The sequence below is a fragment of the Aspergillus bombycis genome (genome assembly GCF_001792695.1).
Source record: "Aspergillus bombycis strain NRRL26010 chromosome Unknown contig00136, whole genome shotgun sequence".
NCBI classification, from domain to species: domain Eukaryota; kingdom Fungi; phylum Ascomycota; class Eurotiomycetes; order Eurotiales; family Aspergillaceae; genus Aspergillus; species Aspergillus bombycis.
This window is the reverse complement of record NW_019170138.1, coordinates 22,859-37,999: the sequence shown is the minus strand read 5'-3', so window position 1 is coordinate 37,999 and position 15,141 is coordinate 22,859. Positions and strand designations below refer to the sequence as shown.

The 15,141-nt window shown below is 47.2% G+C and overlaps 5 protein-coding genes across 5 annotated transcripts; 3 read left to right on the top strand and 2 right to left on the bottom strand.

Moving 5' to 3' along the window:
- Positions 1 to 403: 403 nt before the first annotated feature.
- ABOM_010460 (uncharacterized protein) lies at positions 404 to 3,361 on the top strand (the record flags this gene model as incomplete). Its single annotated transcript, XM_022537588.1, has 1 exon — positions 404 to 3,361. The coding sequence occupies one exon, from the start codon at positions 404 to 406 to the stop codon at positions 3,359 to 3,361; it is 2,958 nt and encodes a 985-aa protein (XP_022384377.1).
- Positions 3,362 to 3,633: 272 nt separating this feature from the next.
- ABOM_010459 (uncharacterized protein) lies at positions 3,634 to 4,770 on the bottom strand (the record flags this gene model as incomplete). The annotated part of the gene is made up of 1 exon (XM_022537587.1): positions 3,634 to 4,770. One exon carries the CDS (start codon positions 4,768 to 4,770, stop codon positions 3,634 to 3,636), a length of 1,137 nt encoding a protein of 378 aa, XP_022384366.1.
- Positions 4,771 to 5,636: 866 nt separating this feature from the next.
- arp6 (actin family protein) lies at positions 5,637 to 7,214 on the top strand (the record flags this gene model as incomplete). The annotated part of the gene is made up of 4 exons (XM_022537586.1): positions 5,637 to 6,129; positions 6,193 to 6,901; positions 6,956 to 7,018; positions 7,076 to 7,214. The coding sequence occupies 4 exons, from the start codon at positions 5,637 to 5,639 to the stop codon at positions 7,212 to 7,214; spliced, it is 1,404 nt and encodes a 467-aa protein (XP_022384368.1).
- Positions 7,215 to 9,784: 2,570 nt separating this feature from the next.
- ABOM_010457 (3-hydroxyacyl-CoA dehydrogenase family protein) lies at positions 9,785 to 10,943 on the bottom strand (the record flags this gene model as incomplete). Its single annotated transcript, XM_022537585.1, has 3 exons — positions 9,785 to 10,515; positions 10,613 to 10,712; positions 10,770 to 10,943. Coding segments are annotated over 3 exons (1,005 nt in total), but the record flags the coding sequence as incomplete, so codon positions are not given.
- Positions 10,944 to 11,234: 291 nt separating this feature from the next.
- tof1 (putative DNA repair protein (Tof1)) lies at positions 11,235 to 14,877 on the top strand (the record flags this gene model as incomplete). The annotated part of the gene is made up of 6 exons (XM_022537584.1): positions 11,235 to 11,321; positions 11,381 to 11,618; positions 11,669 to 12,927; positions 13,017 to 13,679; positions 13,757 to 13,775; positions 13,826 to 14,877. 6 exons carry the CDS (start codon positions 11,235 to 11,237, stop codon positions 14,875 to 14,877), a joined length of 3,318 nt encoding a protein of 1,105 aa, XP_022384367.1.
- Between the last annotated feature and the right edge of the window lie 264 nt (positions 14,878 to 15,141).

Below are 15,141 nucleotides of genomic sequence, written 5' to 3'. Positions count from 1 at the left end.
TCGTGGGCGGGATGCCGAAGGAGAAATCTCACCAATCACAGGCCTTGGCTAGGCTATATCGATCGTGGCCCCAGGCACCAACTACGTCGTAAACAATGGTTATAATTTTAATCATATAATCTATCACATAGGTAATTAATAGGAGTTACCCTAAAAAAGACACGTTGCGCTGAGTATTACTTTGTGTTCTGTCCACTTAACGTTTTCACCTCTACCCATTACATCTATTAACATGTGTGTCAGCTGAGAATTTCTGCTGTCTTGTCTTTTCCTCCAAGTACCTGACCCACACAAAAAAACATCATGAGACTCCTTTTCCGCTCTTGAAACCATTACTATCCAATTGCAGAAACGTGCTTTATGCTTATAAACAACCTAAAAATAGTACTTCTGTGATGTGAACATGGATAAACAACAGAAATTATCGGCCCGACCGAGTGGGATTCCTCGATTAGCCTCCAGACTACCGCTCCCGACATCAACCGTTTCGAAATCGATCAAGCCCTCCCCATCTCGCGAAAAGCTACGGACAGATACTGGAGTCGATGCAGCTAGGCTTCGAAGACCTTCAGAGGAAATATTGTTCAAAAAGCCGCTACCAAAATACTCGGTGCCAAAAAAGCCTCACAATGGCCTGCCACAAAGGAGGGATGTCTCTCATAGCAGAATGAGCGATGGTGGAAAGTCGGAAATAGATAGTGTAATGGATGGATCTTTCAAGCGTGGGACGGATGCATCAGTTGACGATGCAGATACTAGAGGCCGTACGCGGCCTTCACTATCAGAACGAACAATTGAGACACTATCGCAAATCCCTCCTTCACCGGGTTCTTCAAGGCATTCTAGTTTCTTTAATGGGTCCAGCCCCATGCGCTCTCCATCCCGCCCGGCTTCTGCGCTGTCAAGCTGTTCGAGGTCACCTTCCAGGTCATCGTCGTCGCGTCAACAAAACGGCGGCGACTTCTTGTCTCGCCCATCATCTGCAATGCGGCTCCCATCAAGGTCACGCCAGTCACTATATGTGGGCGGCACATCGGCCGAGCTATACAACGTGACGACTTCAGATAATGTTTCCAAATTGAAGCAACCTTCTTCGAGGACAAGCACCTATAGAGATACGACGCATACCCTATCAAATCCCCGTGGAAGCTCAGGTCCTACCTCTATACAGATTCATGATGCGAATCTTACACAGGGAGCACTCCACGTGAAGAAAACGAGGAAGACACCGACAAAAGTACATCAGAATTCAAGGGCGCCTATAACACCGTCAAGATCACCTTCCACTAAGGCCACGACCGTTGACTTAACGCTTGAGAAGCAATCTGAGATGGAGACCAGAAAAACTTCAAGGTCGTCTACCGCACTAAGGGAAACCATTGCAAAGGCAAAAGCTGCACGGAAAGCAGCGATGCAGAGCAATGATAATTCCCAACCCTCACCCTTGGATAATCTAGGTGTTGAAGATCCATTCAATCAGCGACCAAAGGATCTGAACCAAGGGCTCCTTCGAAAACGTCTCGAAGCAGGTCGGACCTCAGGTCATTTGAATATTGCGGCCATGTCCTTGGCAGCATTACCAGAGGAAGTCATGACCATGTATGATTTCGACCCTGACTCAGTCACAGAGTGGTATGAGAGTGTAGACATTGTCAAGTTCATTGCTGCAGATAACGAATTCGTCGAACTTCCGGATTCCGCTTTCCCAGACATCGATGCAGAGGATCAAGATGCGGATGAGAGGGGAAACCAGTTTGGTGGGCTGGAAATCCTCGACTTACACGGGAACTTATTGCGCTCATTGCCAATTGGTTTCAGGCGACTACAGCGTCTTCATACCCTCAACCTCTCAAACAACAAGCTAAACTTGGAAGACATACAGATCATCATGGAAATGGGATCTGTAAAGGACCTCAGGCTAGCGAACAATCAACTGCAGGGATCATTCCCTGCTGATATAAAGAACCTGAGCAGCCTGGAAGTTCTTGATCTTCATAGCAACTCTCTCACAGAGCTACCGAATGAAATTTCGTACCTGACTTCCCTACGAGTTTTGAACGTGGGTGATAATCATCTGTCCACTTTGCCTTTCGAGGGCCTAGGCAAGCTTTCATTGAAAGAGCTCAGTGCTCCCAACAATCGTCTAAAGGGTACTTTGTTACCTGCTTCTGTACAGGCGCTTATGACCTTACAATCTCTGAACATAACCGGCAACGCCCTAACAAAGCTTTCTGACCATGATACATTTGGATTCCCCAATCTACACACTCTAGCGATCAGTATGAACCGCATCCAGTGTTTGCCAGATGTTTCTTCTTGGCGTGCGCTCCTGAGTTTGTCAGCAGAGGATAATAGCATAGCAGACCTACCACGAGGATTCGTTGAGTTGAATGCAATTCGAAATGTTGACTTGACGGGGAACAATATCTCAAAACTGGACGAAAGAATTGGGTTGATGGAAAGCCTTGTCACATTTCGAATTTCGAACAACCCTCTTAAGGAGCGAAAATATCTGAATATGTCTACTGAGGACCTAAAGCGTGAGCTTCGAAACCGGTGCGAGCCAGAGCTACAAGATACGGATGACGAAGAGGGCTCGGTCGCAACCCAGTTCACGCTCGCACCTGAGGCTCCAGCTCAACCAGGCGTTTGGCAAGTCAAACCTGGGGGAGTCATCGACAGATCGTACGCTGGTCTTCAAGAGCTGGATATGGATAACCTGGAACGTATAAACCCGCATGAGGTAAGATGTCTTTACTTGCAGCACAATGAATTACGCTGTATTCCGGTACCGACTCTCAGTATGCTCGCGCCTAATTTGACCGATCTTGATCTTTCACACAACCCACTGGATAGCACGTCGCTCTTAGCCACATCGCTGGCTTTACCCAGTCTCCAAACCCTCAATTTGAGTGCCACCGGCTTAACCACTCTTGAGACACTATTAGCCAATCTTCGAGCCCCTTCGCTCACTTTCCTAGATGTATCGAATAACCGCATTTGTGGGTCTCTTCCGCCGGTCCGTCAAACCTATCCAAGCCTGATGACATTCCTCGCTGCCGATAACCGCTTTGATAGCCTGGATTTTGATGCCATCCAAGGTCTTCAGGTTCTTGATATAGGCAACAACAATATCAATATTCTACCACCAAAGCTGGGCCTTTTAAGAGCCGAGGGTTGCAGTAAGAACTGGGGCAGTGGATCGGCGCTGAAGAGATTCGAGATCGCGGGTAATAGCTTCCGTGTCCCTCGCTGGCAAATTGTTGCCAAAGGAACAGATGCTATCCTCGAATGGCTAAAAGATCGGATACCCGCTGAAGATCTTTCTCAATGGGAGCCTAGTGATGAGTCGAGTACATAGGAAGTACATTGAATACCAATCAACAACCTAATGATAGCATCAATTCTGTCATCATCTTCATACTTGTATACATAGGGTAATTTCTATCTTCTTCCAGCAGAGAATCTTTTTTGCTCTACGGTTGCTGCGCAATGACAGGAATAGTCACCGAGGACATTTCGCGCGACACAAGTACAGCGTTCAAAATCGAAACATTATACACGCCACCAGACATGTTGACCAATAGTTTACATGGTAGTTTGTATATTCAGGCTTTCTAAGGAAAAGAGTATTCACTCTGACTTCGCTTCCTTGATGTCATCAAGAGGTTTACTTACCCCATCCATCACTTTCAACCATGTCTTCGACCAGTTAGTAAACTTATCCTCAGCTTTTTGCTGGCTGTTGACCACACTCTGTTCAGACAAAGGCAGAACCACTAACTTGACCGCTTCAACAGCATAGTCCTTTGTTCTTTTCAAGTACTGAATAGACCGTTCTAGATCCGCTTCATATAGTGCCCCCGCTACCTCGTCAACTTGCTCCGGAATACGGTGGAGGTTGACCATAAGGGATTCCAGGAGGTTAACAAGGGAAGGCAAGAATTCAGGAACCTTCTTCAGGCGATTCGTGATGATTGCGGGGTAAATCTGGACAACTGGTTTGAGCAGCCGAATAGCAGTCCTTTTCAATTCATGAAGCACAGCGGTGTCTTCGCCATCGCCGCTGTCCTCGGCTAATTCTGCCTCACTACCTTTTCCAATACTCTGTTTGCCGTCGTCGCTCAGAAGCTCATCGAAAAACTCGTCCCCTTCTTCATCAGGATCCCATTCGTCAATCTCTTCCACTGCGTCTCGCACCAGATCTCTCCATTCTTCCACGCGCCGAATTATAAACCCAACAACACCATTTGAAGCGAGGTCAATCAAGGCATCACAGGCACCCCAAACCCGTCCCGTAGCTACCGTAATAAGGTCTTTCTCAGACTGTGACAGTTCGATTCCCTTCTTCATCATGCGATCCTGTATTTCATCATTTCTCTCTGCGATTGACTGGACTTCTTTCACGAGCGATGACAGTTCGTTCAGCCCTGTCTTCGTCAGTGATAGAGCCTCGGCCTGGAATGCTTTGGTATGATCGGCCGGTGTAATGAGAAGAGCTGCTGTCACAAATGACGGGAGCACTGATCCGTTCAGGTTAGAGAGGACGGAGCCGACAGCGGAGGGTGTAAATGGAGAGGTGATGGCTAAAAGCGAAAGCTTGGTGACTTGTGACTTAAGGGCTGTCGACGATGCCGAAAGGAGGGGAAGTGCATCTCTGCTTGAGAGTTCTGCGGAGGTTGAATCTCCAGAGGGTGACGACAAGGTCAAGTGGAATTGCTCCACGAGGGTAAGGGTAGTTGTAAGGGTGACGTGGAGCTTTGTTGACATTTTGACCGGACTCTACTCGGATACGTGTTTTGGTTGGGCTCGAGCAGCTCATAAGACAAGTTTGGGAGAAATTTGGGATTACAGAACTGCGGGGCCTTTTTTTTAGGGCTCTGCGGGGTCACCTGCGGCTGACCTTGGTAATGGATATCTTTTGTACGGAGTACTCCGTACTGTACATCCTTACATACAGCTTCGCTGGTCTGTAGTTGTGGAATTTTGTCCACTACAACTTTATATGTCCTACATATATTTGAATACCATTTTGACAAAAAAATTTTATGAATGCCCGGACATTTGTATATAAACTTACTAATAGATACATCATCTTAGTTAGTAGATATATCTATGTCTGTCGCCAACAGGCAAATGGAAATAGCTAATAGACCATCGCGAGCATTCCTAACTGTATGGATTAACATCAACTCTATGTAGAGGTTTCCAATTGTTCTATCCAACAAACAATAGCTTTCCTGGGGTGAGCTAAAACCTCATACCGGGCAATCATACGGAATCACCTGGGGTGGGAGCTTCATGCTTACCATCTCCGAGTATATTCTTGACGCACCTAGCAGTGACAATTGAAGACCAGTCTATGGTCATTCCAAGGCACGCAGGGCAAACGGTACAAGCGTTGCAATATATATGCTCAGGAGGTTTGAATTGAGCCCTAAGGCTGAGCCCTATATTTCCTAATTCATGAAGCTGACCGCTCGGAATCTCCGGTCCCCGTCGACGGGCAGAATGCTCTGGATCATTTCCATCTCCAACTACTTCAAGACCACTAAGCTTTGCTTCGAACGTTTAGTGGTCTAATGCGGGCTTGAATACCTACATATCTAGATACTATACAATTTATATCCCAAACCATGGGAACCACCAAACCGCGCCCTTCTGGAAAAGCTTCCATCGCAAAGGCCCAAGCTTTACCCGAGAGGACTTTCATAATCGATAATGGCGCGTATACGATGAAAGCCGGCTATGCGCCCGACTCTATTACGGAAGATGAAATAGAGGCACTGTCCGTTTGCTCTGTTATTCCTAATGCGCTCGCCAAGACTCGCGATAACCGTGTCTACGTCGGTTCGCAACTTAATACTCATGTTACGGATTGGAATGAGTTGATGTTTCGACGGCCGGTGGAGAAGGGATATACTGTAAACTGGGAAGTGCAAAAGGAGATCTGGGAGCATTCACTTTTTGACGAGAAGACTGTGCGAAGCAAAGACCTGCGGATTGCTAAACCGGAAGAAACGACGCTTGTACTGACCGAAGCTCCAAACGCTTTACCGGTGCTGGAGAAGAACGCAGACGAGATTGTAATGGAGGAGTGGGGGTTTGGTGGCTATTTAAGAACTATGGGTACGGTTATGACTAGCACTGTTATACTGCTGCTTGGTTATCTGGCTAATATTGTCATGTTAGGCCCGTCGCTAAACGCCTGGAACGAAGTCCAATCCTTATTCGGAGACCCCATCGTGCAGAAGTACGACTCGGCTCTTTCACCAAGAGAATGCCTCCTTGTGGTCGATTCAGGCTATTCTCACACGACGGTTACACCACTGTACAAAGGCCAACCTCTTCAGCGTGCCATTCGCAGGCTTGATATTGGAGGCAAACACCTTACGAACTATTTGAAGGAGATGGTATCAATGAGGCAATACAATATGGTGGATGAAGCATATATCATCAATGAAGTGAAGGAAGCAGTGTGCTATGTCAGTGATGACTTTTCCCGGGATATGGAAAGGACTTGGAAAGGCAACCGAAAGCGTGGTCAACTCGATCCTGATGAAGGTGTCACGGTCGACTATGTCCTGCCAGACCCAAATGGCAGCAAAAAGGGATTTATGCGACCTCACGATCCTCTATTGAATGCCAAGAAAAGGAAAAGTGCACTCTCAGGTGCTGCCGCTGAGGCATTATCTGAGGATGTCCTGGTCCTGAGTAACGAGCGTTTCACAGTCCCTGAGATTATATTCAGCCCAAGTGACATCGGTATGAAGCAGGCTGGCATTACTGATATGATTCTCCAGAGCCTTTCTGTGCTACCAACGGGGTTACATCCTGCCTTCTTGGCAAACGTGCTAGTTGTTGGAGGAAACTCCTTGATTGCTGGATTTATGGAAAGACTGTGAGACATCTTCTCATCCAGTTTCCGCTTTCATACATTGCTAATTCGCCGTAGGGAGAAGGAGCTGCGTGAAGTCGCTTCGGCAGAATGTGCTGTGAGGGTTCGACGGCCTCAGGAGTAAGTTTGCTATTACAGCGTAGATCTTAACTGTGCACTGACGGCTTCTGGAAACAGTCCAATTCGTTCCACCTGGCTTGGGGCAAGTCGATTAGCCACCAATAGAGAAGAAATGAAGAAGGTTGCTATTACTCGTCAGGAATATCAGGAGAATGGCTCTGCTTGGGCTGGGAGGAAATTTGCTGGCACTGTATGAAATCGGGTGCATTATTTCGTGGTGTTCAGGGTTGGGATCTTTGGAGTACATTGCGTTCAACTGAATTTGGCACAAGTTGGCGACTTGGCTTGGTGGCCTGTTTAAATAGCATTTGCTAGTGATACCCTTGGATTTGAACATGCTTCTGTTTCTAATTCCTAGAGATGATGACCGCCAGCCGCTGTATGACCCTAAGATGTGCCTTTTTCTCTGACATTAAGAGCTTTGAGGTTGGTATTGAGCTAAGTTACGATAGTTGATATGGTTTATTTGCTCCGCCATTTTTGAATGATTCGATACAATTTCCTTCACTGGGAGGAGATGTTGCGGCGAGGCCGGAGTCGCAACGGGATTTCTATTCAGTGATGGGGGCTTCTGATTGACCGACACATGCAACAATTTATGGTGTATAAAGAAGTGGGTAGAGAGTTTTTCTTTTCTCTCTTAATTTGTGTTCTTTTCGCAGCCCCTCAACCCAACCAACTGTCCACGTCAGTAAGGCGCTACCCAGCCAGAGTACTTGGCAAACCAACCCGTCACAATCCAGCTGATTTTCTCGATGCCTACAAACAAATACGGATTAGAGGTCAAACCTTGTATTATGCTTTTTTTTATTTTCCGTACTTGTATGGACCATAGCGGCATTGTTAGTATCGTAGAGTCAAAGGCCCCCATCTACGTGGAAAACCAGTGGTAGATTGATTACTTCAAGAATGGTTGGTTATCGTAGCATGCGACGATCATAATCGGGTAATGGGGCTTGGACATGTGGCACGCGAGTGGCCTATCCATGGCATAGTCGCCGAAGTGGTGATGATATATCCACACCTGACTCACCGTTAGCATGCTATACCGACTTTCCTATATAGTTGACCTCTCGCCTGACGAGATAATGAGCCAAACCATACCTTTACACTCTACCAACAATTAGAATCTGACCTAGTTTCGTCCACTTTAATATTATGACTTTCATCTCTTAGCTTTGCACGCGCAGTATCTCCGAGTGTCCTCAACTATCAGATAGGAACTATGGCGTCAAGTTCCCTAACAATCTCCCAGAGAGTCAACCTGTCGATTCACCCCTTCAACGAGCTGGCAAATCTTCAGAACTAGGTGGCTAAAGCGAAGCTTCCCAAACCCTATTAGCATAAAACACCTCTGCTCTCAAAGTCTAAGATGTTCCTGTGTAATCTGTCCGCCGCGACCTCGCGTGCTATCGAGGAACACAGCCGAGGCAAACATCCTTCGACTCAGGCTAAGGGGGTTGCAAGATTGTTGAGAAGCCATTTGAATGAGAAGCCTCCATTGGTAAACTCTAAATCTGTACACCTTCATCAAGCTAGTGACTGTTCAAGCATGGGGTGCCATCCACGGATCGAAAGGGGGAGGGCGGGGTCGAGGAGGAGCCGAATTGCAGCGAGAATTGAGAAATGCCGATTCATTCAGCGCTTTTTCAGAAGGATGCCACATAAGGAGTGAGCTCTTACTGACGTACAAATCGGCCTGGCAGTGTAAGCTGATGACACTTAGGTCCTGCGTGAGCTGCCTCGAGAACATGCCAGCTGATGACTTGGTGAACTTGCCTTGTCAGCATAAGTATTGCAACACGTGTATCAGGAAAATGGCGGCCATAAGTATGGCAGACGAGCAATTATTCCCACCGAGATGTTGTTCCCGGAAGATTCCGTCAGAGACTATCCTTCCTTTACTGCCACTAAAGGAAAGAGAGTCATTTGTCTCTAAAACAATCGAGTATGCAACCCCGGTTCAAGATCGCTGGTACTGTCCTGCACCAACCTGCGGGAGATGGATACCTCCAACGGCTGTGAAGGCTGGGAAATCTCAGACACAGACCTGTCCGCATTGTAGAAGGAGAATTTGCTCAGGGTGTCGCGGCATTTCCCACAAGTCAGGAGATTGCTCTTCTGATACAGGTCTGTCCGCAGTCCTTGAAGTGGCTCGGAAGCAGCGATGGCAGAGGTGTTTCAATTGTGGTGCGGTGGTGGAACTCATATTCGGCTGTGATCACATTATATGCAGATGCAGCGCACAGTTCTGGTAAGGCGAGCTCTGTGTATAATTTTGATCTGACCCATGCTGACGATGCTCAGCTACAAATGTGGTAACCCATGGTCTTCGTGTGTTTGTGTCACACCTGCAGAGAGACCTGTAGATTTTTTCACATTCGTGATTGATGGCAATATGCTAAACCGAGACGAAGAAGCCGGACTTACAGCAGTTCTTGCTGCCATGCTATGTCATGATAGAGAATCGGAAGAGCCCCTAATTGACAAGGGGAGGAAGGGAACCCAAGGTTGCCAGGCGGAAGGTTGTTTGGTTCGGGATGGGAATATCGCCAAAGTTGACCTAGGGATCTAAGGGTACCACTATAGACCGCCCCCCAGGAAAGTTTTATATCATACTGGAATCACCAAATCCACATAACACCGTTTACTCCGATAGGTGCAATTGTAAGCTTATGACTGTTGATAGAGCTCAAGTAATCTATTTTTATAGCAGTGTAACAGGGATATCAAGGCATAACTAGTGAGTAAGGATCAAACACTTAATCAGTATTCGTAGAAGCCCTTTCCAGTTTTCTTGCCCATCCAACCGGCATCGACCATTCTCTTCAAAAGTCCGGATGGCCGGTATTTGCTGTCTCCTGTCTCCTGATGCAAAACGTTCATGATAGCCAAGCAGGTATCAAGCCCAATGAAATCGGCCAAAGTCAAAGGTCCCATAGGAACGTTAGTTCCATTCTTCATTATATTGTCAATATCTTCGCGGGAACCGACTCCAGTCTCAAGACAGATGACTGCCTCGTTAATGTAGGGCATAAGTATACGGTTAGCAAGGAAACCAGGTGAGTCAGCGGAGACAGAAGCAATCTTGCCCATGCGCTGCACGAAAGCGATAGCAGTCTCGATCGTCTCCTTAGACGTTTGCAAACCAGAAATAATCTCAACTCCCTTCTGTACGGGAACTGGGTTCATGAAGTGCGTCGAGATCACTCGAGACGGAGCTTGAAGGTCTGTTGGATTGGTAGTCGTCGCAGCAGCAATCTTAGTGATTGAGATTGACGAGGTGTTAGTCGCAAGAATGGCATGCTTGGGTGCAATTTGAGCAAGCTTTTTAAAAATCGAGCTTTTGAGATCGGGTATTTCAGGAACAGCCTCGATAACAAAGTCCACGGAAGAAAGGTCGTCCATACTCAGGCTAGTTGTGATGCGAGAGCGGACGGTATCGGCTACCTCTCGGGTAATACGTTCTTTGGAAACATCCTTATCAAGGAGTTTATCTATAAATAGTAATTTAATTAGTCTAGAAAATGATGTAGAATGACAATTCCAATGACGAGAGGAGCGTATCGGTGGTGAGCGTAGCCCCATACATACCGGCGAATTTGAGGCCCTTATCAAGAGATGTTTGGGAGTTGTCAACCAAGGTAACAGGAACTTGAGCCTTCTGTGCAGCAACAAGAGCGATCCCCAAGCCCTATTACCTATTAGATAAGCTGGAAGACATTGTAGTGTAACTTGATGTCCTACGTACCATTTGGCCAGCTCCAATTACTCCCAATGATTTAACCTCGGCAACATAAGCCGCAGAGGAACTGCTGAATGCGCGGGAGGCAATTGAAGGGCCGTTGCGGCAGAGAGACCGAAGGGACGATGACAGCATTGTTGCAATACTGAAAGAACTGATCCCGTTAGCAAGGAATAGTGACGCTGGGAAGAAAGACGAACAAGCCGAGGACAACAACGGCGACGATTGATTGTTATACTCTATTTGAATCGCATCCGACATCCTTCCGCGGGACTCATGTGATCCAACGTCATCGGTTATCTTCGGCAGTCGGGAACATCCATTCCTCCGATATCCGAAGACCTGAGACGCGAAAACGCGTGAACCGACGCGTTACCATTGGTCCCTGCAGGGAGCCAGTTTCCGTTCATTATCAACATCGGCAATGGTGATAGAAGGTGAAGGCGACGACCGCAAGCACAACTGGCCACCATGAACGACGAAGCTGTGGCTTTTGGCCAGGCTGTTCAAGTTGTAGACCCCGATGTCCGCGCACACGTTTATAGTCTAGTCACTGCGGTGAGGATAGCTGTTTGATTGAATACTTTAATCTTCGAAGAATTCTAATTAATTTACAGTTGGGTGGATTTAACGGCGAAGATGCGGACCGATACGTACTTGGAGACGATGCACTGGCTTGCTTGCGTGACATTAGGCGCTGGCTGAAATTGTACGACGAGAAGTATCACCGCATGGATGTTGCTAGGTGCCTTGGAGAAGCGAATTTGGTTAACGGGGACCTGCTACCGATTTTTTCGCTGTGGTGGAGCACTGGCCAAAAGAGTAAATATATGTCCAGGATCGCATTAGCGTGCTGTAAGTATAGGGCCTTATTGTGAGCCTAGACTTGTACTAATGACATGAAGTGGAATTGCTAGTTCCGTTGACCTGGCCATTGGAAGTCCACGGGGAGATGACTGTCAACCATCACCGACATTTTCCATACTTGCAGCACGCTCAAGTCTCTTATAAACGAGGTCTTCTGAGCCGTGGTAATCTCAATTTCCTTCGAACCATTATCCGAATTGGCCTTCCTAGCATGGCCGTTCCACGGCCTGAACGAACAGCACGGGACGATGGTATTCTCAAACTTATGCTCTATTTGCTACGAAATATCGTAGTGATCACCCCAAGTGCTCGTCTTGCAGCGGATGGTGATGAGGAGGAGACTTCTAGATCTGCGACTATCAATACCTTTCAAGCTCAAGACGTATTTGCTCTCATTCTTACCATGTGTTCCAACGTTGGCGATGACTTCAATATGCAAGATGTGGTTCTCCTCGAAATACTGTTCCACCTGGTGAAGGGTGTCAATGTTGAGAAGCTATTCATGGATGATGCCCAGCGAAGCGCAAAACACACAGACGAACTAGATACCTTGCTGAGGCAGGAGTCATCTATGCGGCGGGAGTACGCCAAAAATGCACCCACTCGACACGGACGATTCGGAACTATGATTTGGGTCAAACGTGACGATGCTAAGGTGTCTACTGTCTCAGGGCAAGACGTCCTCAAAGATAGCCAAGCAACGTTCCAGAAAATGGATGAAAGCAAGAAGTGGAACAAGCCCCAACCACGCAGAAAACATGAAGATTCACTTCTCAACAATGACTTTAGTACGCCGACCCATCTTAACTCCACAGCATCAAGAAACCTGCGGATGTTTGTTGAAGAATTTCTCGACTCTGGATTCAATCCTTTATTCACCCACGTCCGGAAGGCCTTGGAACGAGAAGCCGATCGTATCGTGCCTATCAATTCTCGTCAATTTTTCTATACCGTCGCCTGGTTTCTGGATGCCGAACGCGCACGCCGTGCGCGCCAAAAGGAGATGCAGTTACAGAATGAAAAGTCCATAAAAGATTTGGAACCGGATGGTTTTGGGCTTGTCGCTAGTGTACTTGATCAAGAAACTCTCGTATTCCTAAACCGATCTATGCAAAATAGTTTCGACCAAAAAGACTGGGAAGACCTACATGCGGAAATGCGCTGCTTCACGCAAATCTTGCTAACTGTGCAAGAAATGACACAGTCGCTCCTTGAGGAAGATCAGGAAATTGCTGAGAACATTCAGAATCGGATATCTACGAAGAAACAACTCATGACCGTGTGCTTGCTATTATGCGTGAGTATAAAGATCAAGGGTTTGGTTATCTGGATGCATGCACAGAACTTTCTCATGTTTTTTTGCGTATGCTGGATCGATATTCCAAGGAGAATGTCGACATGCAAGTGCGATCTCGGCGGCGAGCCAGACGCAAAAACAAAGAAACTCGAGTAGCAGCACCTGAAGATAACAACGAAGAGCATGTATCCGATGATGAAGACATCATGGAGGCCGAACGAATTTGTAGGGAGCGTAAGTTCGACTTCAAGCGCTTTGCTGCCAAGTTTTGCAACCAAAAGTGTGTCGACACCTTTGTTGCTTTCACGAAGTTCTTTAGGGAACTTAACTTGGACCAATTAAAACGTGCCCATCGCTATTTCTATAGGGTCGCCTTCAAACAAGAAATGAGCGTCCTGTTATTCCGCATTGATATACTCAACCTTTTCTACACAATGATTAAAGGACCTGGCGCCATGGATTCAAGTAAACCAATCTTCAAGGAGTGGGAAGAGCTAATCCGACAAGTCATCAGACGAATGATAAAGAAGATCGACCAGCGTCCCGCCCTTATTACTGAGTTGCTCTTTAGCAAAATAAACTCGACACTATTCTACCTAGAATATGGTCATGAGAGACAAACCCTACCCCCGGTGAGAAAGGCACCAGCTGAGCTTGAAGTCAATCCCAGTGAAGCAACGACGCAAGTGGAAAAGATAAACATTGTAGTCGGTGCACTGGTCATGGATGAGCAAACCGATTTGGTCGCGTGGGTTAGCAGTGTTTTAGGCACGGCAGCGGAAGAAAGAGAGTCATGGGAGGCCCATGATGAGGCTCAGAAGGCACCAAGGCCCCTAATCCGATGATTGGTATGTAAACCAGACCTGTTATTGATGCTTAATATTCTAACCTAGACAAGCTGTCCAACCTCGCGACGATGCATGTAAACAGGCGATGTACTTCAACGCCAGGCTGCGTCTTCTCATGACTGTAGTGGGATTTGAGCGACTGGGAATGGAAGATGTTGTCGGAGCGTCCTGGATTGTGCCGTCGTCACAAGGGTCAAAAGATCTCCGAGATATTAAATCGACGATCGATAAATGTCTTGAGGATCCATACACGGGAGACATTGAGCATGATCCTCGGCAGATGCTTCGGCGCAGATACCAACCCGATAATAAGGAGCACAATCGCCAAACTACATTTAATGTTGACTTTGGATCTGAATCAGAAGGTGAAGATGTCCCGGATGGGCCTCTTTTCCCACCAAACCCTCCGTCGAAAGCGAACGCGCTCAATGAATTAAAAAAGCGTCGCAAGAATCGCGAAGAAGTTGATGAGCGCGAGCTGATAGACGAAGATACTCTGGAAGCGCGTCGCAAGGCGCGCCAGGAGAACACAAGAGCCCGTCTAGCCAAGATCAAAAGTGAACTGTTCGTTCATGCCAGTGATGACGAATCCGACGAGGAGGCCGACAAAGAATTCTTTGATCTCGAGGAGAAAAGGCGAAAAGAACAAGCTGCGCGAGTCAGAAAGGCATTGCTTACTGGCGTTGTAGACGAGATCGGCCGTAAAGCGAACAATCAGAGCGAACGCAAACGACGAAGCAACCCTGGGAGTTCTGGCACGCAAAGTAAACGGCAACGGCGCGGCCAAACAACAGAAGCATTCGACGAAGATGATGACATTACTATGGGTGGTACTCTTGCTCGCTCGCCTGGCCATGCGACTGAAGACGACGAAGATGCTCCTGCCATGTCGGATGAAGACAATGAGTTTGATTTCGACGACAATCTAGCCTTCCGTCGAGATCTGGATCTAGACAAGGAGCCAGAATCACCTAGTCACAAGGAAGATATGCAACCAAGCGGTATACGTGAGCCAAGAGACAGTGACGAGAACGCCCCGGCGACTACCTTGGCTCGAAGGCGGTTGCGAGCGGGGTTTGTGATTGACAGCGATTCTGAATAAGCTCTCTTGATTTGACTCTAGTCCTTTGGGGTACTACAGCTATGTAATGACCTAATGATGCTCGGCATTTGTGGAGATAGCTCTGGGACAGAGTGGGGGATGTATATCGCATGCAAACTTGTGTTATTACATTACTACCGCGCAGACAAAGCAACCCTTTGTATGGATTATGAAAGTGGAGAAATGCATAAGTCGATGTTGATGACTATAAGAATACTTTCAGTGCCACGGCTTTCAAGGGCTAGCTATACCCAAGGGTCTCTC